This window comes from Gekko japonicus, unplaced genomic scaffold, assembly GCF_001447785.1.
Source record: "Gekko japonicus isolate JY-2015 unplaced genomic scaffold, Gekko_japonicus_V1.1 scaffold218, whole genome shotgun sequence".
Taxonomy (NCBI): Eukaryota; Metazoa; Chordata; class Lepidosauria; order Squamata; family Gekkonidae; genus Gekko; species Gekko japonicus.
The window spans coordinates 525,051-551,228 of NW_015167536.1; the positions used below are offsets into that span (position 1 = coordinate 525,051).

The 26,178-nt window shown below is 47.1% G+C and overlaps 2 protein-coding genes across 2 annotated transcripts; both read right to left on the bottom strand.

The window, feature by feature from the left end:
• Nucleotides 1-561: 561 nt before the first annotated feature.
• HOXC12 (homeobox C12) lies at nucleotides 562-2,953 on the bottom strand. The gene is made up of 2 exons (XM_015413503.1): nucleotides 2,384-2,953; nucleotides 562-1,011 (listed from the first exon to the last, which is right to left on the bottom strand). Exons 1-2 carry the CDS (start codon nucleotides 2,946-2,948, stop codon nucleotides 773-775), a joined length of 804 nt encoding a protein of 267 aa, XP_015268989.1. The 5' UTR covers nucleotides 2,949-2,953; the 3' UTR covers nucleotides 562-772.
• Nucleotides 2,954-14,711: 11,758 nt separating this feature from the next.
• HOXC13 (homeobox C13) lies at nucleotides 14,712-18,873 on the bottom strand. Its single transcript, XM_015413502.1, is given in 3 exon segments — nucleotides 14,712-15,331; nucleotides 15,333-15,399; nucleotides 18,159-18,873. Coding segments are annotated over 3 exon segments (915 nt in total). The 5' UTR covers nucleotides 18,823-18,873; the 3' UTR covers nucleotides 14,712-15,147.
• Between the last annotated feature and the right edge of the window lie 7,305 nt (nucleotides 18,874-26,178).

The window sequence follows — 26,178 nt, forward strand, 5'->3', positions numbered from 1 at the left end:
TCACTGATATTTATCGCCTCCTTTCTCATCGGGATCCGCTTGGCAAAATAAACTACGGGCCAAACATAAAACACCGGCTCGCCTTTCTGCATTAAGGATGGCTACCGTTGATTTAAGACGAATGCCACATCCACTTAAGCGGTTCCTCCGGAGAATGAAAAATCCCAGCGCACTAAAACCGATCACACACTAAACAGGACAGCGACATGCCTTCCAAGCAGTCTCTGGGGCTTGCCTACCAAAGAAGAAAACAGAGCAAGGAAAGGCCCGTTGCTCGGGGAGGGTGGTAGCCTACCTGTGAATGCTTACACGAGCGAACAACCGCCCAAAAAGGGGGGGGGGAATTGTCGTCGGACTCAACTTCACATTCAGAACACTGCTGACCAACCTTGAACAATGGGAACCCGGGCTGATTGATGGAGGGGGCTTCTTTCTCCCATTGGGTCTTTCCCAACAGGTCTAGGAGTAGACGATAAGTATTTTCTCACACACCCTCTGCTTCTCTCTCTCTCTCTCTCTCTCTCTCTCTCTCTCACCCACCCACCCACCCACCCACCCACATTCACATCTATGTCTGCGGCTGGATGATTTGCAAAGGATACCGATTCTTGTTTTAAAAAGGGGGGGGAGGGAAATAATATAACAATAATCTAAACTGGCTATTCAGACCAGATCAGGTTTTCAGAAGTCCCGGGACCATCAACTGCGCCCAAGGCTAGAGAGTTCTCTGCGGTGGTTACCCATCGTGGACTTGTCTGAACTTCTTCTTTGTTTAAAAGAAAGAAAGGGCTTGCTCTCTCAGGAGGAGTCTTTTCTTTTTCATTCGCCGGTTCTGGAACCAGATCTTCACCTGCTGGTCGCTCAGGTTTAACCGATCTGAGAGCTCCCTTCTTCTTTGGCGAGTAATGAATTCATTGACCATAAACTCCCCTTCCAGCTCCGCGAGCTGCAGTTTGGAGTAGGGTTTTCGCTTTTTCCGTGACCTTGTGTGCATCGGGTACCAGGGAGCACCTAAAGAACAGCGTGAGGGACAAGAGATTTAACACGTGGGGAACGAGAGAGAGAGAGAGAGAGAGAGAGAGAGAGAGAGAGAGTTTAAAAAATGGGAATTCTTTCCCTCCTCCACTTCTTGAATAACGCCCCGCGTATACCACAGAAAGTCATGCTTCAGCCCCAGGAGAAAGGAGGGAGAAAGAATCCCTGTATCTCAGTTTTAGATCCCAAGGCTTAGAGGGTTCATGTCAGGCATGCCACACTAGGCGTAGATAGCAAACGCAGGGGATGAACCAGAGCGAGAGCGCAGGAGAGATGAGTGTCACCAGCAAGCCAGAGAACGGCCCAGCGGTTCGGTTTGGGGCTCGCCCGCCAGTCTGGAAATGACGGAGCGGGGAGGCTGAGCCATAGAGTCCCCGAGCTAGCTAAGGCGATATCTACAGGCGCTTTACCAGGAAAAGACGCCAGCTGGCTCTTCCTGGAAGTGTCGCGCTACAGAAGAAGAGCAGGCACATAGCGGGAAGCTTGTTGGAAGGATTTTGTTTTTAATGGCGCCTCAGTCTTAGGCGGAGGCAATTTTTTTTAATGGAGCGTCCACGATTTTGCACGGGAAACGACCGGGTTCGGGGAAGAGGTGGGCAGAAACCATCTCCCCCCCCCCCCCCCCGCGGAGGGAATACAGAAAGTTGCTTTACGTGGGACTTGGCATCTCCTTCCCAAAGCTCTTCTCCAAGACGCTTCACCTGAGATGTCTACCCTGACCGGGTCTAGCCATTCCCAAGAACCCTTTCTTGAAGTTTCCACCACCCATTCCAGCAAAGCCAAGGCTTCAACCAGCCACACGGCCGCGAAGTCTTCCCCGGACCAGTCCCCATTCCCCCCCCCCTTTTTTTTTTGCGAGCCTGGCGTCAATCATGCAACCGGTGGGGGTGGGAAAAAAATTCGTCTGGAAGTGCTTGCTTGTGAGAATGGGGGAAAGCGGGCTGGGGGGAAGGAGGGAGGGAGGGAGAGAGCGAGAAAGAGAGGAGACCGGGAATCTGTCTATCTGGCCCATCGCGATCTCCTCTTTTATGGGATATTTACATGTTTATAGGCTTTTCTTTTAAAAGAAGCACCACCTAATAAAGCGCGAGGCATTTGAGTGCTACCCCTAGCGGCCTCGGCACAAATCGGCATGCTTCGACCCGGCTGCTAATTTCATGGAATTTATAACAGCAAGAGCGGCGAGCGGACTTTGCAAGCGGGAGAGAGAGACAGAGAGAGAGACAGAAAGAAGTCAAGAAGAGGCATGGCATACATCGGCTTTTCTTGTTCCCACCCGCACCACACACGCACGCACGCACCCCCGCACACATAGACACGCGCGTTTCCTGGTCGCACCAGTGCTTACCCCCAGCGGAAAGATTGCTTCCTTGGTTGAGAGGGGAGACCAGGGTGGACGGCTCGCTGGCGGCGCCCTTATTCCCTTCATTGAGTAAGGAGGAGCTGGAGTCTGACTCTAAGGACTGGCAGGAAGGGGGGTCGTGGGGCACCGCCTCGGCAGCCGGATAGTCAAATTTGCCGAAATTCCCGCTCATTCCATTGGGGATCCCGGCCTCGAGGGGCATCAAGGCCGCGTCCCTGACCCTCTCTTCCCTCTTGAGGGGGGCGTTCTCGGCGCACGCCTCCCTATAGTAGCACTTGCTCTCTTCCACTCTAGCTAGGTCGCAGGCTCGGCTGAAGGAAGGGTTAATGGACACGGGGCTGCTGAGATAGGGCTGGGGGTATCCGTTGCACGGCTCGGAGGATGCCCAGGGCAAGGAGCAGACATTGTCCCTTCGTGGGTAGGAGAGAGACGGTAAGCCGGGCAGCTGTCCTCCGGAGGCTCGGAAATTGGGGAAATAGAAGGTGTCTCCCGTATGGATGTTCACCAACGGTCCCACAAACCCAGGATTAAGGAGATTATGTTCGCCCATTTCCGCGGGCCTGACCGAGAGCTTCTAGTTTATTGCTATCTGACATTAAACATAGTTAAACCTAAAGGTCCGCCCGATTGGTCCGGAGGGGTCACGTGGGCGCCAAGTTGCGTTGGAGGAGAAAAGGGTGCCACCCACCCTCCGCAATTTGAGACAAAACAAAACATTAAGTTCTGCCTTTCGGGTTTTTTTATATGCTTTTTAAAAAAATCATAAAACATTTTATAAAATAAAACAACGGGCTTTAAGCACTGACCTGAGAAACCCGAGGTATTGTAAACCCCCACCCTTTAAAGACATGACACCCCGCGTCCCCCCCCCCAGCTGCGTTCAGGGTCCCTTCAACAGCTGGCAAAATTAAGCCATTTCCCCATTAATTAGCTCCTTTATTAACTAAAACAGTCCAAAATTTACAATATCTCCCAATAAATTACTATTAGATATTGTGTCATATAAAGTTTACAGGGTCTTTAAGGAGACGAATGAGTCTAACCGCAACAGGCTCATATTTACAGATGACGGGGTGGAAGAATTTTAAAATATTGCGGACCCCCTTCCACCCTTTAACGAGGGCTTTAGTCTCCCCCCCCCCTCCAGACCTCTGTTTATTTTGTTTATTTAAAAAGCAAATAAACCAACAGCCTTTGGATTCAGGACCTTTGGTGTGTGGTTTTTTTTGTCTACAAAAATTCAGATACGGTCTATGCCAAGTCTTCTGGCTTATAAAAAGAGAGAGAGAGAGAATAATCCTCCTGCCGAAATATTTTAACAAAGGAAAACGGGAGGGGGGTCCCCCCCTTTCCCCTCACCTGGTATATAACGTGAATGGACATTCAATTAGTTCTGGTTTAAAGCTATATTAAACCGGTTGTCTAGAAGGCTCTGATCTGATACGATGTGTGTGTGTGGGGGGGGGGGGAGAGAATGTCCCCGAAAGGGATGGTTCTGTCGGAGAGATAACTGTTGGGGGCGTCCTCCGCAGCGAGCAGATAACTCCTCGAGACCAAGCTCTAGGAAAAGAGCCTTAAAAGGGAATCCGGATTTAGGGGAGAGTCGAAGCCGGCTGCTTTTGGAGAACAAAGGAGGACGGGGGATCTCTCGCAGAGGAAAGAAAATGCCGGGCTTAATATATAGATATATATTTAGAGGGGGGGGGGGTTGACACTTGGGGCTTTGCTCGCCACTTCTGACACTGGAGGACTTGACGGGCGAATTACCGTAAATATTCATGTATAGGCTGAAAACTGATTTGCGGGATGACTCGTAAATAATAATAATAATAATAATAATAATTAAAAGAAGAAGAAGAAGAACCGTCCGCCACCCCGGACCTTCCAGTTCAGATCCAAAATGGAAATGTCCATTTCTTCTTTCCCTTCTTTTAAGAAAAGCCACTTTGAGGCTCAAAAATCCCGAATCCTGAAAGTCCACGAAATCGATCAAGCCGGGCTTCCTTGATATTTAACGCTGACTCCCCGGCTCCGGACACGCTGGCTACTTTGGTTCTCCCAGCCGGGTAGGAAGGGGAAAAGAAAAAAAATCACGTGCTAATAAAATAAACACTTTCCTTTCTTGCCTCTATTAAAGGGGCAGCTCCTTAATATTCCAAAGTCGCTTTCCACGTGCCCCTTTCCTCTTACCTATATGCAATTCGGCATCTTGCTCGGCACATCCTTCGATGTGCTATCTCTGCGTCCAGCTAAACACTGTCAATCCGTATTTATTTAAGGTTCGGTTTTTTTTGTTTTTTTTAAAAAACCGAGCCTTCTCCAGGTGCGACTGAGCGGTTCCTGGCGCTCCACGATTTAAATGGGGGATAATTCAGGTCTTCAGAAGAACGCTTTTCCGCCAGGGAGTAAACAATTTTATAGCCTAACAAGCATGTGATTGCTGGAGACAGCATATAAATTGGCATTTAAAAAAAGCAAAATAAATATTCTCCGTTATGATCTTTCTGGGCAATATGCTCGATAAGGCGTCGCTTTGGAGGCTTCGGTGGCTTTGTTCTGTCGTGGATCCTGGAGGAGTAATTTAAGCTCGAGAGATGTTACTCCTTGTTACATACCCTCTACAGTAACAGCAGGAACAACAAAGCGAAGCAGAGGAGAATAGCGGACGACAGACTGGCTTTGCCAGGACAGGACAGACCTGCCCCCAGTCTAAGCCCACTGTTTTCAGTGGAGGGGTTGGATCGCACTGCTAGCTCGCTTATATATAACTACATGAGCTTTTCTTCAGGAAAAGGAAAAGAAAACCTCACATTGCTGGTATTGCTAGAGAAACACTTTCACCCTGAGAAAAAGCTGTGATTCCCCATATCATCTATTGATCCCATGTCTAAGGATACAGTCCGAGACACCATCACGCTCATTGTCCTCAGTGAGATTTTTACGCTCCACTTCTAGCGACCCTGTCCTGGGAGTAAGTCCTATTGAATAACACGGGGCTTACTTCCGAGTAGACTCGCGCCTTGAAACAGCTTCGCTTGAGGCAGGCTCTCAGCTGAAATGAGGTTCATAAATACACACCCCAAGTCATGAATATATCTTGGGGCACCTTAATATAATATCTCCCCCCCCTTTTTATTTTGTAAGAGAAGACAGCTCCTTCTGCAAACATTAGGTGGCAAGTCCAAGAGAGGAAGGGGGAAAAAATCCATTGATGTTTAAATGTCCCATCTTTCTATGGGAGATGTGTTACCAGTACAGGCGCCGTTTTAAGTGTGTGTGTGGGGAAATCTAATGATTAAATCTTAGCAATAAAAAATTAAAAAATTAAAAATCTATCCGCTTACTGTTGCAAGGGAATGTAATTACTTTACTGTAGTCCTTAAAATAAAACATTGTAAAGACTCGGCTAAGCCTTCCTCATGAATATTTGATATCGCTCATTTAAGAGAGAGAGAGAGAGAGAGAGAGAGAGAGAGAGAGAGAGAGAGAATGCCTTTGGAAGGGATGTATAGATCAGATTTACAAAAAGGAGTCGGGGCGATATTTTCAGAGGGACCCAAACCGTACGTCTGAATGTCCAGATCAGACACATTGATGTTAAAAAAAAAGCTTCTTGCAGAATAATCCTACAAAACCGCCAGCAGTTGGGGTTTGGTTTTTTAAAAAAATATTAATCCGGGTCGCTGGCTAGGAATCAGGCCCGAAAACTGTACAAGTGCAGGTAGAATACGGTCTTAGTTTTCTTTTTCAACCCTCTACCATTCATCATGTGTAATCTTTGGAGACTCCCCGTCTTCGGTTTAAGAAAAGGGTTCCTTCCCATATTTCTGCGAAAAGCACCCGAGCACCCCCACATTCAATAGAAGCGGCTTTGAAAAGGGCCACGGAGAGAGAAAGTCTAATAGGAGCCGAGATGGCGCTTCAGCCAGTTCAAGGTCACTGTCTAGTGTATTAAATGGGCTCTGCATCTTATGCAAATGACTGTCTTGAAAGAACACCAGCTCCTGCCAGAGAAAGAAGAAGAAGAAAGCCCCTCGCTAGGCGACACTTCGCCCGGGCTCTTGTGTTCCCGAAATGTTATCTCCCGCACCTCCAACTTCAATAAAGTCAACTTTATTTCTCAGGATTGCAATCCTTTCCCTCTCCCATATTCATTGATCTCTCCCTGGTTCGAGCAATCAGCCTCCAAGAATCACAGCCCTTAGCAATTGTTTTAACCCCCCTCTCTTTCTGCTTTAAAAAGCAACCCCCCACACACACACATACACACTGCGAACAACTCTTTTAAAGAGCGACCCCGTGTAGAATCTACCCCAAGTTATTAAATCACAACATCACATTAAAAAAATCACTTAGAAAAACATATCAGCTGGGCGCAAAATTACAGCTGAACTTCAACTTCTGGTGGAAAATTCCTTTCCGCAACATAAAAGATGTAGTGTATTCTTTTCTTTTTCTTTCCTTTCTTTTTTAAACACTCAGTGGGGACGTCTGAAATTCTCTTTGGTAAGTATGTTGCCCTGGCAAAACTTTCCCTCTTGATTTCTTTTCAAAGCTGCAACTAACTTTGTCTTGCAAATGCACTTATTTTATTGCAGTCCTCGGAAATTTCCTCTTTGAGAATAAATAAAGGGGCGGGGAGGTCTCTGTTAGAAGAGAGGCTTGAGCTATAAATTGGGATATGACTACTAAAACCCACGAAAATTGTATCTCCCCCCCCCCCAACGACTTGGAGTAAGGAAATGGAATAAGCAATTGGGTAGTTCTTAACGGGGAGAAGGATGAATAGAAGCGACAAGATGGAATATGGGTAGAAAAAGTAATTGCAGAGAGCACCAAACCTTCTAGAAGGTGGTGGGGAACCTCTGCTGATATTCCAGGATTCATCTGCACTGTTTCTGCGAAATGGACGCCGGTTTTGCATGGGCTCTGATAAGATGTCCAGTTTGAGAGAATCTGCCCGAGTTTCTCTGTGCACGGAAGAGTTAAATGCTTATGATGCAGCTACATTTTCCCCAACACCGCCAGCAGAGGCTGTCATTCTCCTGCTGGATTTATGTAAACCGGTGGCTGCATCTTCAGCAAAGCAAAGATAGATCGCTCAGAAAAGGGGGAAACAAGAGTGGGTTAGGGGTTTTGTAGGGTGGTGGAGGTGAACAGGGTACTGCTTTATCCCGCATCCTGCTTTTTATAGAAGAAGGAATCCACTAAAAGACCCTTCCAGGAAACCTATGCCATTGATTTCGAGTTTACTTCCGAGTAGAGGGTTTTGCACCCCCTTCTCCAACATTTTCCTCCAAACGCATCCTTTAGAAAATCAAACCAGGGAAGCAACTAAGGGATTTCTCTTCGTAGCCATGTGGGGGGAGTTTACGGGACAGTACCCCCTCTTATATAAACCACCCCCTCTAAGAATCCGGTCTGACATGATCAAAACCTTGGTACACACGCATGATTATACATATATGCAGTTCCACGTGGAGTATAGTGTGTATGTTCCTCTATCTGTTTGTAAAAAGTATTTCCCGAGTTATTGGGGGTGGCGGGGTCACCAAGGAGTATGAAAAAAGCATACATTTAACAACTTACCTCAGCCTATAACTCTGTGGTGTGAAGCCAGCTCTTCTCTTCCGTCATATAAATAGAAACTTTCAAAAAACAAAATCTTCAAGTGCAAGTGATGCATCATAACTTGGAAAAAAGGGAAGATGGCGGAAAGAGGAGGCGCCTGTTCCTATAAAAGACTGTAGTTAAGACGTTATTCAAAGCCCTTGATACAAAAGAAAAGAAAAGGCTAAAACCTGGGACGCTTCCTTTTCATGCCTTTATTGTTGGCCATTAGGCCGCCTGTCTAGACTTGAAATGACACCTTGTTTATCTGTAAACAGAGGCCAGGGACACTTGGAGAAGGCTAGCTCCTGACTGGTTCCTAGAAGATCAAGGCCTTGTGGATTTTTAATGCAGGAAGCTGATGATGTCAAGGTCAAATAGGCCGCATAGTCATGGTCAAGGCTAGCCCCAGAAGTGACGTCAGGGCGTCGTTCTCGGCCCGACACCAGCAAACTAGGGAGCACTGAGTCCTCCTCATCAAATGGTGGAAATGCCACTGGGATGGGATGAGGATAGGACTTCTGTGTGAATCTGTTTACGAGCGGGGTTGAAAGGAAGGGAAATCAAGGCCATGTCTGAGATCCGCTACCACGGAAAGAAAGACGGTGCAACTGTCTTGGAAAGGGGTCCCAGACCCCCACTACTTCTGCGATATCCAGCTTCTTCTCCGGCATGGTCCACACAAGCTTCAGTATTGATTTGGGAGTTCCTATCTTGTATCTTCTTTCGAACCAAGTCCGCCTCCCCAAAACCTTTAGACCCTCCAGGGCTCCTTTTATGATCACAGGTGCTTGTTAAAGTATAGAGAAGGAAGCAGAGCAAGAGAATGTCCACTTTATATAGGCATGAGAAATGTACGGTAATAGTGAGAAGTGACCTAAGAAAGTTCTACAGCGTGATGCAGAAATGCTTACATTATGCCCAATCCGTGCTGTTTTCTCTGTAATTGTGGGAAATAGCTGGTTAGTTAGTTACTGTACAAGTTCTTCATCCGCATAAACTAACCAACGCATTAAACGTCTATGTTCCATTGAAGACAATGGCCAATCTACTATTCATATAAGGAATTCCTTAAAATAAAAAAAAGCCTTGTTTCAACCAATGGAACGGTTTCTGCCCCCCACCATTGTTTATAGGGTCGCTTTCTTGAGCAAGTGTCCCCGGAGAAGTAAGTTCATGTGAAACTGAGAAGTCCTGTTGGCACCTTTCGAATTAACACTGAGGAACTTTTTGTCGTGCAAACTCACAATGGGATAATTTCTGGTGCCATTGAACTCGAACTTTGTTCCGCTGCTTCGGACAAACACGGCTACCCACCTGAATATAACTTCTGATGGTAACTTCTGGTCCGCAGGTATATATAACATGGGTATAAGGGGCCAAAAGTTTTTACAAAATGGGACCAAAAATATATATATATACACAGAAAAGTCCAAGAACAGCAGTAGTTGCATTCCCATACGAAACTCACAGAAGTGCCACAGAGAGTGAACTTACTTCAAGGAAATGCCCCCCCCCTCAAGTCGTGTGTGAGTGTGTGTGTGTGTGTGTAATTTCAATAAATATGGGCGATAGCGACATAACAATACGTGCAGGAGAATTCCTAGGTGTGTGGTAGCGATACTATCAAATAATATGGAAGAGTACAGCTCCTTCCACCAGTGATTATTATCAGAAATGCCAGAGGATCAACGGGGCTGCTTTAGAGCTGGATTGGATCAAGCCCAGTGGAGTAGAGGAGAGATTTGCCACCATATCAGACTGCACCACACTAGACCTATGAACGGTTCTGCGTGGTCTTCTGAAGTCAGCCAAAGCTTGCGTCGAGTAAGAATCGGGGCCATTCGTTTGCTGGGTGCGAGGCCCAGACCTGAGTTTGGGATAAATAGTTTCCCCCGAAGTCCAGGACGGCAGTAGCGGTGAAAGAAATGGTTCCAAGCCTGCAGTCGAGCATCTGGATCCTCCACCCCGCGACACTGGACCAGGGGAACTCCCCCTCCCCCATTCAGCAGAAGTAAGGTGCACGGTAATCCGTGGGATTTTCTGCCAGCAGGAAGTTACCCGAGGTAAAACAAAACCCTGTGCACGCTGATTTAGGACTAAATACCACTGAACCTATTTAGGATTGCAAGATTGGAGTCCAGTAGCACCAATAAGATTTCCAAGGTACCAGCTTTCAGGAGGATTGGGATTGCATAGGAGAGGGCCGCAATTGCTCCTATCCGAAGAAGTGTGCTTTGCACAGGAAAGATTACACTTGGAATAAAATTTCGCTGGCCTTAAAGGTCCCACTGGATTCAAACTTTGTTCTGCTACTTCAGACCAACACGGCTACCCAACCTTAATCTATCCTAAACTCACAGCCATTCAGTGGGATTTACCAGCATACCTCTAGGGAATTTAGAAGCAGATGGTATTCCGGGTTGGGTATAAACCCTTTCTAGCTTCACCTGACCCACTGAAGAAACTTCGGGTTTTACTACGCTGCGCCTGAAAAAGATCTCTTGAACGCTGAGTGGTGTCCCCCCTCTTTAGAGGATATATCTCAGTAGTCATACAGTCACATCCAACATCTTTTAAAAGAAATACTGCAGTTCACTCCATTTATGATAGGAATCGGTTGTCTCCTAGGGCACTTGGTGGGAATGCGCAACTTTCTACTGGGAAAAACAGAACTTGCACACCACTCGAATTTAAGAGGATTTACAACCTGTTCCAGCTTGGATTGAAAGCTGTATTAATCGGACTGGAGCCAAAATGGCGTAACGTCAATATCTTGGTTTAAAGGGGCTGTGAATCCGGCTGATCCACCTTCGACGCCGGACACATTTGGGTGATTTTAATGGAGCTGCATCCCAAGGCAATGCGTCTTGGACTGCAGCCTAGCATCCGGATCCAGAACGCAGTACATGGAAGGGTGCTTCACGGAGATCAACTGGTGCAATTTGCTATTTAGGATTGGCCGATGAGTCCCACTGAATTCTGCAGGCCTGTTTCAAACTCAAGCACTTTCTGAGTTCACCCAGTAGGGAATCCGATTGCCCCGAAGAGCGCACCTTTGATTCCTACCCCTTACACCAGTGGAGTCAATATGCAGTATTTGGAAGCAAGTTCCTCTAAAAACAACAACAGTGGGACTTGCTTGTAAACAATGGACACGATGCAGCCTAAGTCTAAATGTTAATGACAGGGTTTCAGCGGCACATCCTCAAATCTCTCTTCCTGAAACGTTTAGATCAATGTTGTTCGAGACACAGCATAGTTGGTGGGGAGATGGGAATACAAACACTCCTCCTTCATTCCATGGAGAGGCCTTTCTACAATAAAGCATCGCCCATGCAAAAAGTGCTACAATCCATCTGAACAGAGTCATGCGTCCTATCTTCAGGGGAACTTGAGTTGGACAGAAGGACATCTACAGATCTCTCGATGGTTGCCTGAACGTATATTCGAAATGTCGACTTGTTTCAACTTCTACCTCAGTTTCTATCCCCGCCCCTCCAGATCGGCTTGCATCTCCCGCAAGCCATAATTTTAGACTAGGAAGCTTTGGCCTCTCAGCAATGTATACCTAGACAATGAAAAAGCTGGGTTGGTTTCACAGGGTCGAAAAAGCATCCAGAACAGGACATTTAATAATACTGAACCAAGCTTGATAACGTGATCTTAGGGAGGAGGCATAAGAATTTTACCAACTCTTTGTTTTTCTCTTGGCCTGTAGGGAATATTCCATCAAAGCTGTCGATTGTTCGACTAATACTCCATCCCTTATTGAGTATTTGAAATTACTGTATTCCAAAATTCTGCGTCAGCCGTGTTATACATACAACGCTCAGTAGGCAAGCCACTTTACTGCTTCTGTTTTGTACCCACTTCCATGGAAGTAAATCCTGTTGATACCCGCTGGACTTTCTTGCTAGTAAAGAGATAATTGGCTGCAATCACACACACTCAATAATCCACTTTCAATGCACTTTCCAACTGGATTTCACTTTGCGAACTGGCAAAATCCAGTTGGAAGGTGCGCTGAAAGTGGATTGAAAGTGGATTTATTTAGTGTGTGTGATAGCAGCCTTAGTCTGGAGCGCAACCAGGCTGGTGATGGTGAAGCATTTAACAGCGCCTCACAGTTTCATCTATTTGAGCAGGTCTCATCCTACAACAACATTCTACTCGCAAGTAAATCCCACTCAAGTCCATAGGGTCACCTCACCTCCCCAAAGTAAATATGTTCAGGATCGGGGCAGTAGGTGGCTGATTAAGGGACCGGTGGACCATCACTGTGCCTGTGTGAACTAGAGGACATGGTCCAGCAGACTTAGGCTTCTCTCCCTCTGTCTGCTGATTCGCCGACTCTGCCTACGCTCTCAGGACGGGTTGTGCGGGAGGCTGGTGAGCGACTCCCTACTCTCAGGGTACTCAAAAACCAACACTGGCTTAGGCTCACATCGCTTTCAAAGCGTTTCGCCGCTGACAATTTACGATGTAATTAATTGGAGCAAATATTAAGGAGGACCGGTGTTGCCTAAGGAAACAAAACGGCGGCAACAACGTTTAAAGGCTCTCCGGATTTTAAAGGAAGCGGCTTCAAACTGGGGAAGGAACTGTGCGTTTCGTTCCCGAGCGCGAAGTAATTAAAAGACAGGCTTCGGGTAATCAGAAGGCCGACCGCTTGGGAAAGGGGACCTGTGGAGTCCAACCTTATTCGTGACTACTCGGGAGTAAGCCTGGCTTAAGTCAATGGGAGTTCACTGCTTGGTCAAAGGCTGCAGCCGGGGCGCCCCATTCTCAGCATGCAGCTTCCCGGAGAGTAAGTTTCAGCAAGTTGGGTTGACTCTGGAGTAAGGCGCCACAGGATCGCAGCAGTAGACGAATCTGAAGCGAGTCAAACGTTTTGAGTAAAAACTGGGCTTTTTCTTTTTCCCGGGGGGTGGGATGGGGTGGAGACATCGGAAAAGGCCTGGTGGTTCACATCACAGGTCTTCGGTAAGAGGAAGAGAGGGACTCGAGTGCCGAAACCGTGCGCCCCAGCGCCGCCCGCGTCTCCGAGAGGTGCTCTGATGATGAGTCCAGTTTTGGCACTCTTTAGCCGCCTCTGCATTCCCCATTTGGAGCCAGCCTCCTAAACCGGCTCCACCGAGTGCCTCCCCGGACCGCCTCCCCTGAACAGCCTCCCAACAGCCGCCTAGCCTCAGCGCTTTCTCTCTGCTCTCCATCGCGCTCCATTCCCGGCCTCCCCCACCCCCCTTCACCTCAGTAACCTGAAAATCGGTGCGAAGGGATCGGGACCAGTGTTCCCTATAAACTGAGTTAGTGTGAGCTAGCTCAGTTTTTTAGCCTCCAGCTCACACATTTTCGTCTTAGCTCAGGAAGGATGGCTCCAGAGCAAACTAATTTATGCAGTAGCCAAATCGCTCGCTCACAAGTTGAATGCCAGAAGCTCACAAAGTAGAATTTTTGCTCAGAAGACTCCACAGCTTAGAGGGAGCATTGATCGGGACCAATTCTGCAAGCTCCGTCCCTAAGCAAAAGGTGACTTGGGTGGAGACCGACACGCGCAAACCATCTTTCACGACCCACTTTGTTCCAGGGAAGGACTTCCCCAGGAAAGTATTTCCGAATTGCAAGCGTCCCTGGCTTGCAACACTCAGAGAACGCAGTCTCCTGGAAATAACCCCCCTAGATTAGCGCGGGATTTACTTCCGAGTCGACCTATCACTCCCTTGTGTCTACGATGGAGCGCCACCAGGATTTGCGGATGGGGTTTGCCTAAACGCCCGCCCCTCCGCTCAAAAGGTTTCGTCCAGAAGAAAGCAGCCGCCGGCTTCCACCTTGACAAGGGAGAAACCGTCTATAATCGCCAACTCTCCAGTCCTCCCAGGCCAAAAAAAAAAAAAAAAAAAGCAATCAAACAAACAAAAAACAAACACCGATATTTATTTTTAAGAAATGTATTCTGCATTCAATACATATCATTCAGACACCACATTATATACATATACAAGACACCCCCCCTTTCTTAAAAAAAGGGATCGCTTTAACATGGCGAAAGAACACTCACTGCTCTTAATATGATATAGAAAAAATAATAATAAAACGGAACAAATATCGAGCACTTTCCATACTGTCGATGGAGAATAAAACATTCCAGTTCTATAGCGGAAAAAAACAAAACAAAGAACAATAATAACAATAAATCAACCCCCAGTGAGAACATATTCCAGGAAAAAGAAAAAGACCAAAAAAAAATGCAGGGGCACGATCCATCCAGAGTTAAGCATGATTAAATCCTATTTCTGTTAGTGGAAGAGCCAAGCGCATCGCTTGAGCCTCTCCCACCACGATCCAGTGGACTCGGAAGTGGTTATCTTTGGCTGGATCCTGCCTTTGGAATTTCACCGCCAGTCGCCTTAAACGCAGGACTGGCAACACCATTGGCCGGTGTGCCTGGAGTGAATAAAATCAAAGGAAACGACGACGACGACGACAAAATAATAATAATAATCATCTCACGATAGCAGCCTCATTTCTCATGATTTTTTTTTTCTTTTTAGGTCCACCGTAAGGAAACAAAAGGAAATCTAGGGCATCTTTATTGGAACCGCTGTGATTACGTTCTTCATATATATATATATATATATATGTATTTATATATATTCTTATATAATTTTTTTTACAATAGAAACAACCAAAGGAGGGGGGGAGAGGGAATCTTTGATCGGTGGTAAGGGGAGACGGTGTGTGTGTGTGGGAAGACAGCGCTATCAAAGACCACTCCGAATCCCAAAGGTCACAAAATCTACATACGACTTTCTCTCGCGCTCCCCCCCATTCAGTGGGCACTGGAAAATATATAAAAAAGGGGGGGGGATGTTTCAGAAGGACGACCGGATTCACAGTTAAAGACGGCAGTACATGGAAAGAAAGAATAAGCCAAAGATGGCGATTAATTCTTCTTCTGGCTCCCTTCTCGGTTTTTTTTTTAAATAATCAAATTAATTAGCAAAGAGTTCGAATGCGCTTTCTCATTTATACAAATTTCTCCGATAAATATTTGCATTTGCTTTCCCCACCTCTCCCCTTTGCGTGAGTGTGTGTGTGTGTGTGTGTTTCGCTTGCCCCCCGAAAGATCTCTTTTGTCAGGTCGCGTGGAGGTGAGGTGTCTTAGATTTGCTAACCACCTTCTTCTCTTTCACCCGGCGGTTCTGAAACCAAATGGTAACCTGGCGTTCGGAAAGGTTAGTGGTCGCCGAAATCCTTCTCCGCTTCTCTTTGGTAATGAACTTGCTGGCGGCGTACTCCTTTTCTAATTCTTTCAGCTGACGTGTAGGGGACTCGTTTCTTTCGGCCCCTACGGTAGCTGCTCACTTCGGGCTGGAGAGGGACCACATCTGTAAAGGTGAGAACAGGAAAGGAAGGAGGAAGAGCAGGAGAGAAAGAGAGAGCGCAGAAAGAAAAAAAAGACAAGACGGGAGAAAGAGAGAGAAAGAGAGGGTGTCTGTTATATTATGTAGAATCTTTTGAATAACTGGACAATGTCTCTTCCGGAGATTATGAAAAGGAGCTCAAGAGGAGAAAACAAACCGGGTGGGGGGGAATAAAGGAAGATGAAAAGGCTGAGAAAAGAGGGGGCAGGAAAGGGGAAAGGAAGAAGAAGAAGGAAAGGAAAAAAACTCAAAGAGAGAAAAAGGAACAGAAAAGGCCTGGCGTGGAAGGCGGGTGCCTGAGCAGTGTATTAATATATTAGCATGGGGTAAGTGCTTCTATTCCAGGCCGGATTTGTCCAGGACAGCTATAAAGAAGGAGCAGCAAGTCACGGATTCGGCATCTCGCAAGCGCAGAGCCCCTAATACGAGCTCCAAAATTAGTCAGAATGGGAGACAGGGTTCTACCCAGCCTTCACCTCCTCAACTCCCCCTTTCTAAAGCATCCGAGGGTATTTTAATCGGTCCCCTGTAGATACTGATCCCTCTGCTGGCTTGGGTGCGGGGATGGATTTAGAGAATCGGCCCTGGAGATGGGTCCCGAACCCTGTGTGTGCCCCTCTGTGTGTGTGTGAGAGAGAGAGAGAGAGAGAGAGACTTTGATACTCTCTTCCCTTACAGATCTAAGCCACAGAAAGACCATTCAGTTGGAGGGACCTTGGACGGCTATGGTCGCATCTTGTTCTCACTGATGGTAGACGCATTAAAAAAATAAAATAAGCCTACCGATCTGGGAACTGGTGCTTGCCTGAAAAGCGCTCCCGCTGTTAAGAGATGTGACCCACCCACCCCCACCCTCGGTGCAGAATGGGCTGGAGAATCAATGAATTCTCATCGTCCTTAATGCCTGGTCCCCTATGCTAAACCTGGTCCAGGGCCACTCCTATGATTGACTGTAATCCCTCCCGCGTCAGCCCCCACCCCTCCGACCGACCTCCTCTCTGAGCTTCCAGAGTTTATGGAGAGCCAACATGAAGGCTTATCGCTCCAGAATAAATTTTTAAAAATCATAATGGAAACACCGGATGGGGTGTGTGTGAATCCTATAGCCGCAGAAAGAACCTATCTTAAAAACAGTTGTTCTGGTTACCCAGTTTCCTAACAGGTGAGCGAAACCATCTCTGGTGGCTTTTGAAGACACCCTTCTCTAGGCTTTGGAGCTGGGACACTTCTCCTCTCCCTCCTCCTCCTTTGGGTTTTAGGAAGATTTTTCGTAGGGTTTCTGTCAAGGCCCAAGCCTGGTGTGTAAAGGACGGGGATTTTTTTGGGTCCTGCCACAGACGCAAAACTCTAACAATGACCGATTCTGAGGGGGGGATCCAACCCCCCCATAAAACAATAGGGCTCTACGAAAAGAAAACGGGAGCAGAGTCAAGGAGGGCGAGGGCAGCGGCGGAGGTGGGGTCACGGACGACCCATGCGCTCCCCACCTTCCTTCGGAACAACAGCACCTCGCCGAGTTCCCCTTTCAGCCCGAGCTGCCTCCAATCCAGGCGAGACAAGGCTGTCCAGGGGGGACAAAGGGGATTCCTCCTCGCCACACCAGCTCTCCAGGTAGCGTAGCGAACACAAGAACGGCCCTGACCGTCCCCGAGGGACCGTCCCCGCCTTCTTCGAGCAGCATTTTGAGAAAGAGCCATCCTCACTCGCCTTCCCAGCGACAAACACTGCAAAACCTATATAGGCCTCCTTTCCCTCCTCCTTCTCCTGGCTAAATTACTCTTCCTATAGGAAGGGAAAACCCATCATGCAACGCTCAGGCATTGTTGGCAAGCGCTGTCCTATCTGATAGGACATTCCCCCACTCCAGTATTCCCGAGGCCAATTCATTATATATATATAATTTTATATATATACAATTTTGCTCCCTCCCTGGGTACTTTATCTTAACGTTTGTGCTCCGACCATTGAGAGAGCCCTCGTTACTTGATTCCCAGGTGGGGACCCCAAGAGCAAAGGGACATCTCCCTTTGATCTTTCATCTCAACCTCCCCCCCCCCAGCCCTTAGCAGTAAGCTAAGCCCGAAGCGCTCCTGCTTTTTCAGGGTTACCGTCAGGCTGTCAGTCATCCGAGATTTCTAACCCAAGGCAAAAGCATCGCCCTATTTTCTCTCCCCTCTCCCGCTCCCCCCCACTCCTCTTACAAGATTCATTTGTTAGATTCATGTCACTTGACAGCTACTTCTGTAATTGCAATATGATTTACTGTATCTTCCCGAAACACCCCAGCCTTTCTAGCAAAGCGAGAGGGGGGAAGGGGGAGGAGGGAGGGAGGGAGAGAGTCACTAACTCTGGCTGCGTTCAGAAATGTGGGGTTTAATATCTTTTTAAAAAAAAATGCGAAAGCGAAGATAGAGATCAAGCCTAGTGAGCCAACACAGGGAGGCAGGGAGGGAGGGAGGCAGGGAGGGAAGAAACACAAAATGCACACAGGCATCGCTACTGGCAAACTGGCTGTGAAAGCGCCCTGGATTTCCAAGGTATGTTTGCTGGATTGGCAACCCGGTTGCTTCACCTTCGTCCCCGTACGTGCCCAAGCAAGCGCTCCGAAGCCAATTTTACCTGGGCGGTTAGGTTCCAGCCTATGCACGCGAACATGCCGGATTTGGAGGGGGGGGGGGAGAAAGAGAGAGAAAGCAGCAGAAGCGGAGCTCAGAGCCGCCTACCTGGGAAAGGCGATTTCCAGAGATGGCTCGACTGTGACTGCTCTTTCGAGCAATAGACCTGCCCGTCCCAACCATTGGACAGAGCCCAGTGCTGGTATCCTTCCATGGGAAGCAGCGCGTCGTGCCTTGGCTCGGGGTGCCCACTGATACCTGGGACCACTGATACGTCCAAATAACCAGGGACTGCCTGGTAGGAGCTGGCAAAGCTCGGGTAAAAAGCGAACTCTTTGGCCCTTGAGGATAGTTCTTCGCTGGGGAGGGAGCCGCTGGGCTCGGGGTATTTTTCGGCGGGGTGGTAGGAGCAAGGCTTCTGTTGTAAGTTCACGTTGTGGGAATGGGACAAGCGGCATCCGTAGTAGCTGCCTCCAAAGGGATAGCCATAGCCCAGGGTAGCGTTGGACGAGGCTGGCGGAGCCGGGCACTGCCGGGCGGCATCTGGCGCAGGTATATCCGGGTAGACAGAGCCCTGGTGAGTCCCAATGGTGCTGGAATGACGACCCAAGACCGGGTGAGTGATTAAATCCCTGCAGTGGCTCGCTGGGCAGTTCCCACTTAGCCCATCCATGGCTGGGATTTTATTCTGGTTATTTTCATTCGGGTTCTCCTCATACACGTACATGAAGGTATCCGCCCAGCGTGGATGCAAGATCAGTGAAGTCGTCATAGCATGGTCTGCCCGAGCTTTTTAAAACTCGACTTCCCAAAGAGAGACACCTAATTTCCCCAACATATTGTTTACGCGGGAGCATGCGCAGAGCCGGCGAGATGGGTCCGCTTCATTAAGAAATCCGTCGGGCCACGTGACCTGTAAATAGCGCTCGCAGCGGCTAGCCCGGGCACGTGACCCTCCGGCGGCCCAATCGCCGTCTCCCTGTTGGCTTTGGGCAGGGAAGGGGGAGCTCCCATTGGCTGCCTCCCTGCAACAGAAACAGAAATCCTTAAAGGCGAAGGGAGACACCCATTGATTGTAAAGATCGTGAGGAAATAAATAAGGGGGGGTGGAGGTGCTCGATATTTGGCCGACACAAAGAGCTTGGGGTTTGCCATGATAGAATTCTTGCCGCTTTGGGGGAAAAATCCTCTTTGTTAAATATATAGCCAAATATCTGGAATACTTTAAATTTCTATTTTTTTATTTTAGTTTTTTTAAAAAACCTTATTGTATTGTGATTTTACATTTGTTGAGTCTAACTGTGTTTTCTCATTAAAATGGCTACGTACTTGATTTATGAAAATGGGTTGGTGCAGGAAGCAAATCTAGTCATTGTCATAAATAAGGCGAATGGTTATCAGAGGAGGTGGTACATAGAAGCCCATTGATCTGATGGGGGGGGGGAAGAAAAAGAGATAATAGGACTAGACGCGTCGAAATGGGGAGACACATCCAGTGTTCCCGAGGAGTATTTAGAATCTGACTGTCTGACTTCAGCGGCTGGGTGTGTGCGTGGAGGTGGCTTTTTGTTTTAATTCTCCAGCTCTGCTCTTGACTCGCTCTCTCTCCCCCCCCCCTTCTGTTTCTGGGAATCAAGTATTGGATCTTACGGGAAGTAAAGAATCTGGACATTTATCGCCCAGGAAATTGATTTTGTCTCAGTCTCTTTCGGTCTCATAATCTCCAGAGTGAATGGAGAGATTCATATGAGTTGCTTCAAATATATGTGTGCGTTTGTGTGTGTCAACGGATACGTTTGTTCCATACCATTCTATATGTATTTTCAAGCCTCTGGTTTTTCTTCCCACCAAAGGAAGCCTTTGAAATCTTTTGATCCCTTGTCTGATTCCTGGAGAGGAATTTCTTTTTATTCGTCTCAACCACCCAGTGATAAGGTCTTGGGGGGGGGGGCGCGGGAGGAGAAAGGGAAAATTACCATCACATCCGAAGAGTGTAATAGATGCATCCAAAAAACGTTGCAACATTTTTATGGGTTTTGTTCCTTGTATGAGTCCAGCCCAATAATGCTTAATCTTTCGTGCTCAACCAACTGGGGATGTTTTAAAGGGACTGGTTGTGATTATATTATGATATTATGTTATTAATGTTTAATACTTCAGTAGTAAATATCGCGGCAACAATGCCTGCCGCTGAACGGTCGGGGTAGATATAAATGGTCCCGGGGTTGATTTGTGTGCGTGTAAAAGACAATAAATGCAACTCACTTTCTACAACCTAAAGAGGATCCAAGACGGATGGGTTATAATTAAAGAGAAGAATCGCATACTCCTCTGCCAGAGATTGATGGCCACGCTGCACATCCATGCACACATGCAGGCAGAGACGCGTGTGGGGACGGGAGCAGTTGTTTGCGTTTATTTACTTGCTAAAAAAAACTCCCAAATCTCTCACTCATAGTTGCGGTCTCGATGCAGGCAAATCCATTCGACAGGAGGTGGAATTAATATGGGGATATCAATAGGCTATCTTGGGTTCTTCACCTACCTCCCGCTGGGCCACCAAATCAGGAAAGGCATTTTTAAATAAAGAAATGCAGCCAAAGGTGAGATGAGATAGTCCAAGGAAATTATGAGGGAGGGGGTGTCCTGCTGGCCACAGTGAAAGCAGGCCAAGCCTAATCCTATGCATATTTATTCATAACTATGTCCCATTAAATTCAATGGGACTTTCCCCTTTCAAATAGGTCTGCATCAGATTGCGATTTTAGATGGTTGAAATCCCTTTGAAGTTAAGGAAGTCCCAATGCAGCGAGAGTCGCTCCAGTGATCAAAATGGTTACTAATTGAGTGTGAATGTCCGGGGGGGGGGGAGTTGTCCAGCATCACCCCTCCCCCAAATGATTCCATTGCGATCCGCAATAGATTCGGAGCGACCAAACCGGGAAGACAGGTGAAAGTCCAAGGTTTTGTTGAAAGCGATCAAGAGGCAGAAGGAATTCAGAAAAGGTAGGTGCCATACCGAGATCTATTCACCGAACTGGACAGAACCGCTACCTACCACATTGGGATGTGCTACCACATTGAAATCTTCAAGGAGAATTTCAATATATATCTGTCTATCCCAAATGGTTCCTTTCCTGCCTACCGTAGCTTTTAGCACCTCCAAGGTCCTTAGGGCTTGCCGCCATCAAAACGCCTTAGCCCAAGCGGAAACGTGAAAACCCAGCCCATTCTCCAGCAAGATAAAAATGAAAATTAAAAATGGCTATCAGATCTGCCGGCCTTAGCCAACCTTGCCTTTCCTCTCGGAAACGTTCTGTCTTCCACAGGGACCGACGGATTTAAACCAAGCTTCCCCGGGAAAGTTTTCGGCCACAGCCTCAAGCCACCAAACCAGCCGAAGTCCAAGGTCAAGGCAAAATAGACAAACCGGCTCCCGGTTAGTGTCTAGACAGAAAAGAATGAACTTCACAGGCAGCGTCTAAGTGGCTGTGGGAAGAAGCCCTTGAATCCGGCCATGGCTAAGGAGAGAAAGCAGGAAATGGTCCCCACTCCCCCCCCCCTTTTTAAAAATCATTCCAATTCTTTAAAACAAAGGGGCAGGGAATCTTTACTTTGCAACATGCCGTTTGATAGCAACAACCCAACCCGAGGTGCTTCGGTAGATTTCGGTGTCCTATCGATGCATCCCCCTTCCCTTTCCAGACATCCTTCATTAAAAATACTTGGGGATAGGTGGGTAATTAAACTACACCAAGCCTGCATGTGGGGCGGGGGGAGAATGCAGGCATAAAAAAACCTGGGCTTTTGGTTTAGATGATGGCACTTGGAGGGGGAGAGCTGGACCATCTCTGGTGGTTCCTGACAAAGGAGTTTGTCCCCCCCCCCGCATCTTTCTGAAGAGTATTTGGGGTTTGCCCATCGGAAATCTGGAAATGCAGAAATGGCTGGTGAGAGGCGCGATCGGTTAGAGGAAACCAGAGGAGCAGCCTGGCTTTTTGAATTTCTGCTCAGCAAATTAGATCTGCTTTGAAACACTGGAGGTGATTTCCCTTTTTTTTTCTTTTAAAGGTGCGCATCCTGAGTAAAACGGACAAAAGTAGTAAATAAGAAGAGCAGGCCAGATCTTTCCCAGGTTTATGTAAGACCATTTACAATTCCTATTTCCATGAAATATAGATTTAATTAAAATTGGGATTTTACAGTTTCCATTTACTGGGGCTCATTGCGAGAGGAAAATTAGGAAAACATCGGCGGAAGGGGGGGGGCAGAGAAAACAAACCGCAGAGAATGTTCCCCATTTCATGCGCAGGGAAATTAACTTTTCGCTTTAAATTCTGATTGGCGCAATTGCAAAATAAATAAGGACAAGAGAATCTGGCTCTTTGTTAGGAAATGCAATATTTTAAAAGCTGGGGAAAGGAGGCGGAGGGGTGGGGGAGAAGATGCATTTCTTAACCAGCAGGTTTATTTCGGGGCCTGGCGTCCCTCCTCATTTATCTGCCTTGACTTAAGCAGCTTTTCATTTCATAAATTGCTTCGCAGTATCTCATTTAAACGGGCTGATCTGGCCAAGATACGGGAGCGGTGGATTGATAGCGCGAGTCAATTCGAGTGGGTTAATTAACTTAAGGATGCACAAGGAAGCTTCCACCGCTCGGGGAAGAACACCCTGCAGAACGCAGGACACTATTTTTAAATTGGGGGGGGGGAGGTTAGAAATAATAACAGATACCGGTTTCCTGGAATATATTAGAATCCGGTGTTTGCTGCTGCAATTGCCCCTAAGGAATGAATCTCCCTCCTCTTCCTCAGGGTAGATTGTAGTTACATTGACATCCGGCTTTATAGACACCATCTTCTGGGAGGACAATAGGGAGGAAAATTGTAGTAACCTATCCCTTGGAAAGGAAAAAAAAGGAAAATGTCCTACAGCTCTATCCCGTACAGGTTTACTTGAAAATAATTCTCACTGTTCCACAGGGCTTACTCTGAAGCGCCTTAACACCCGTGGATTTCCTTGGGATTCACTTTTCGAGTAAATATGCTGTGAACCTGGCTGCTAATGACTGAAGATATGTAGCTCCGTCTCAGTGGAAAATATGCTTGATATGGGCAGGAGTGATGCTTTAAAAAAATTAAAATGCCTAACTTCCAGATTGGAAAAGAGAGAGAAGAACAAGGAGATGGGAAAGGTGAAGAATCCTCTCTGTGAATCTGAGGACAGGCGACCAGTTCCACCACCACCACCACCATCTTTGTCAATAATAGTAATAACTGAGGATAGCGCTGCCCGTGTTCTAAAGTTCTACAGGCTCATTAGTTCCTTGATATTTTGATATGAAGTCTATGCTCAGAATAGGCACAGGAGACAGGTTTTTTTAAAAAACAAAGCAGGAAAGGAAAGAAAGTCCCTCAATTTATTATTTTTCTTAAAAAAAGAGAAGCTCAGTGCCACCTCTAAACAATGGTCAAGAATTCATCACACTGCCCCTTCCTTTGGGGCTGCAGTATAGTTGCAGGGGGACAGAAACGAAAGGCTGCAAGGCTTATTTTTCCAGTGTATTATAAGGGAACTTGTGATAACTGGAGGGACTTCACAGCCTGTGGGAAAATAAATAACGATTTTCCAGGGAGTACAGTATTACAATGTAAACCAAAGGCTGGGGGAACCAGCCTCAAGTGATCCCACATCAAGGCACGAATCTGTTTCCTTCAACATTCCTTTCACGCTAGGAACCGATTTTGGAATTTTATCTACTCCCCTCCCCAAGTAAGAAATATGTTTAAAATAAATATATGTTGTTGCACCTAAGTTTCCTTCTGCCCGGAGTCCGGACCATTCAAAAACCTGCTGTTTATAAACAGTGGAGTCTTAAATATATGAACTGGTAGCAGAACTTTTTTAAAAAAAAGATAGAAAATTCATCGCCCTGGTGACACCAAAGGATAATTTCATATGAGTTAGGTCACATAAACAGTCCCCACCCCCACCCCTCCAAAATCTAGGCAGAGATATGTTAACATGGTTCACAGCTAACCAAGGGAGTTCCAAGCTGGGGAAGTTAACATTTTATACGCAATAGAACAACTGCAGTAGCTCTTTGTGTATCCAAATGTATTTATAACTTCCTAAATATACCCATCTGGTGTAATGAAATATCTCAAAATAGATGGTGATTTATATAAAGTGTATGTTGTCATTCCAGGGGCTAAAGAAATATTGCTCTTTTTAAAAAATAAAGGAAGAAAAACACATAGAAACGCCTTCCCCCATCTTGCTGCTTATGATTTCTTAGACGTTTTAATCCTTTCTGTCTTTCAGTCCTTTGGTGGGTCCACCTTTGAAAACAGGGTCCATAAATATTATGTAACCTTGTCCCTTTGAAAACTATCCCTGCCTGTGCCACTGTACACACCCCATACTGGATTCCTCCCTATGTGAAGCTCCCCCCCCCCCCCATATCAAAACAAAAATCTGGGATGTACATGTCACTGGAAAATCTCTATCATAAATAAACACATTGGTTTGGAAGGGAACACTCGAATTCCATCCACACGCTGGGCAGGAAAGAAAGGTTTTGAACCACCCAGGGAAAAGAGAATGCCTCTCATGAAAATAAAAATGGCTTTAGAATTAACAGCATATAACTTTACCCACTGGAATATAAAGCTTGCCAAGAAAGTGTAGCTTTGCAGCTCATGTAGTTACCACTGGGCACGCTTTCTTTCCTTCGCTCTCTTGCTTTCTTCCGTATCTATGTGTAACGAAATAGACTCTTTCTATGTTTTGTCCAAACTTGTTTTGTACCAAGCTAAACTTTTGCAAACTTTCATTCTGGAGAAAATTAACGGTCATGGTTCCTTCACTGCCGAGCTGAATGAATGTAATTGTCCCAGGACTTTTGGCCTCTTTCCAAGGTATAAAGGAACCGTACACTAACTTGATATGTTCATTCTTGAAAGCCACTGAAAGAACTGTGCATGCAGAAAGCCCTCTGTTTCTTTCTCCCGCCCTCTCTCTGTAGGGCTAATGAAAACAGTAAGGTGAAATATCCACAACACTATGATCCCCAAGTCCTCTCCCAAATTCACCATCGGGAACCTTCCTGGGAGTTCTCTCTTGGACCTATGCACCCTAAGATGATCTCAGAGCATATAAACTTCAGGCCAAACGTTGCCTCCTAGGCTGATGAAGATTCCTGGGAAAGCCGAGCCACGCTTCCTCTGTTCCCTCCACGTGTTGGGACCGACAGCTACCGGCAGACATAAGAGCTGCTTCCAGCAATGGCTGTCTTATCACGATGTTGACCTCTCCTGGGCACGGGTTTCTTCTCCAGTCGCAACATTTCAGGTTCTCGGAGGCCTGTGGCGGCCTAGCATTTCCTAGGGCCCGGGGCCAGGTCCTCTGGCTCACCCGCTCACTGTTGCCCTGGGCACCGCGATGGGATGGAAGTTCCTGCACATGAGAAACCCACTTTAATTATTTGTCCAGGTCATAACCATGTAGGAGGTTCAGTTTTGCGGGTAAACCTTTCCTATCGCTACGACTTAGGCTCCAACACCCGGATGGAGATATCGGCTTCCAGCCCTTTCCCCTCTTTCTGTCCCCTGACCCCCCCCCCTTACACTCTCTGAACTTCTATGCCGTGGAGACAATGCCACGCCGAGCTCTCCCTCACTCCCCATCACCACCTCAGCAATCCTGGAAACGAACCCTCTCTCTGATTTTTTGTTTAAAAGGGAGCAGATCCCCAAGACCTTCGCCTCTTTTTTACGCCTTCCTTTCATGTGGCTTCCCTCTGTGGTCCCCGCAGCGCAACTGTTCCTCACCGCACCGGGTTAAAAAATAAAACGAAAAAATACCTCTTTCTGTCACAGCCTCTGACACATCACCACATAATCTGACGCTCCTTCCAGCTGGCGCGGTGATGCAGTTGTCCGCGGCGACTGAATGGAGGCACTCAGCGCCCGGGACACAAGAGGTCAACTGGCCCCTTCATGAGAGCGTGGCCCCCTCCCCTCCTAACGGGGGCATTCGCATCTTTCCACTCTGTTCTAACGCACATGATTATCCCCCCCCCCCTTTCCACGCACACAGATACACACCACACACTCTTTCTCTCTA

Coding starts and splice junctions, on each gene's coding strand:
- HOXC12 (XM_015413503.1), bottom strand. CDS start 2,948: ATGGGCGAACATAATCTCCTTAATCCTGGGTTTGTGGGACCGTTGGTG. Junction 1,012..2,383: donor AAGCAATCTTTCCGCTGGGG/GTAAGCACTGGT, acceptor GCTGTTCTTTAG/GTGCTCCCTGGTACCCGATG.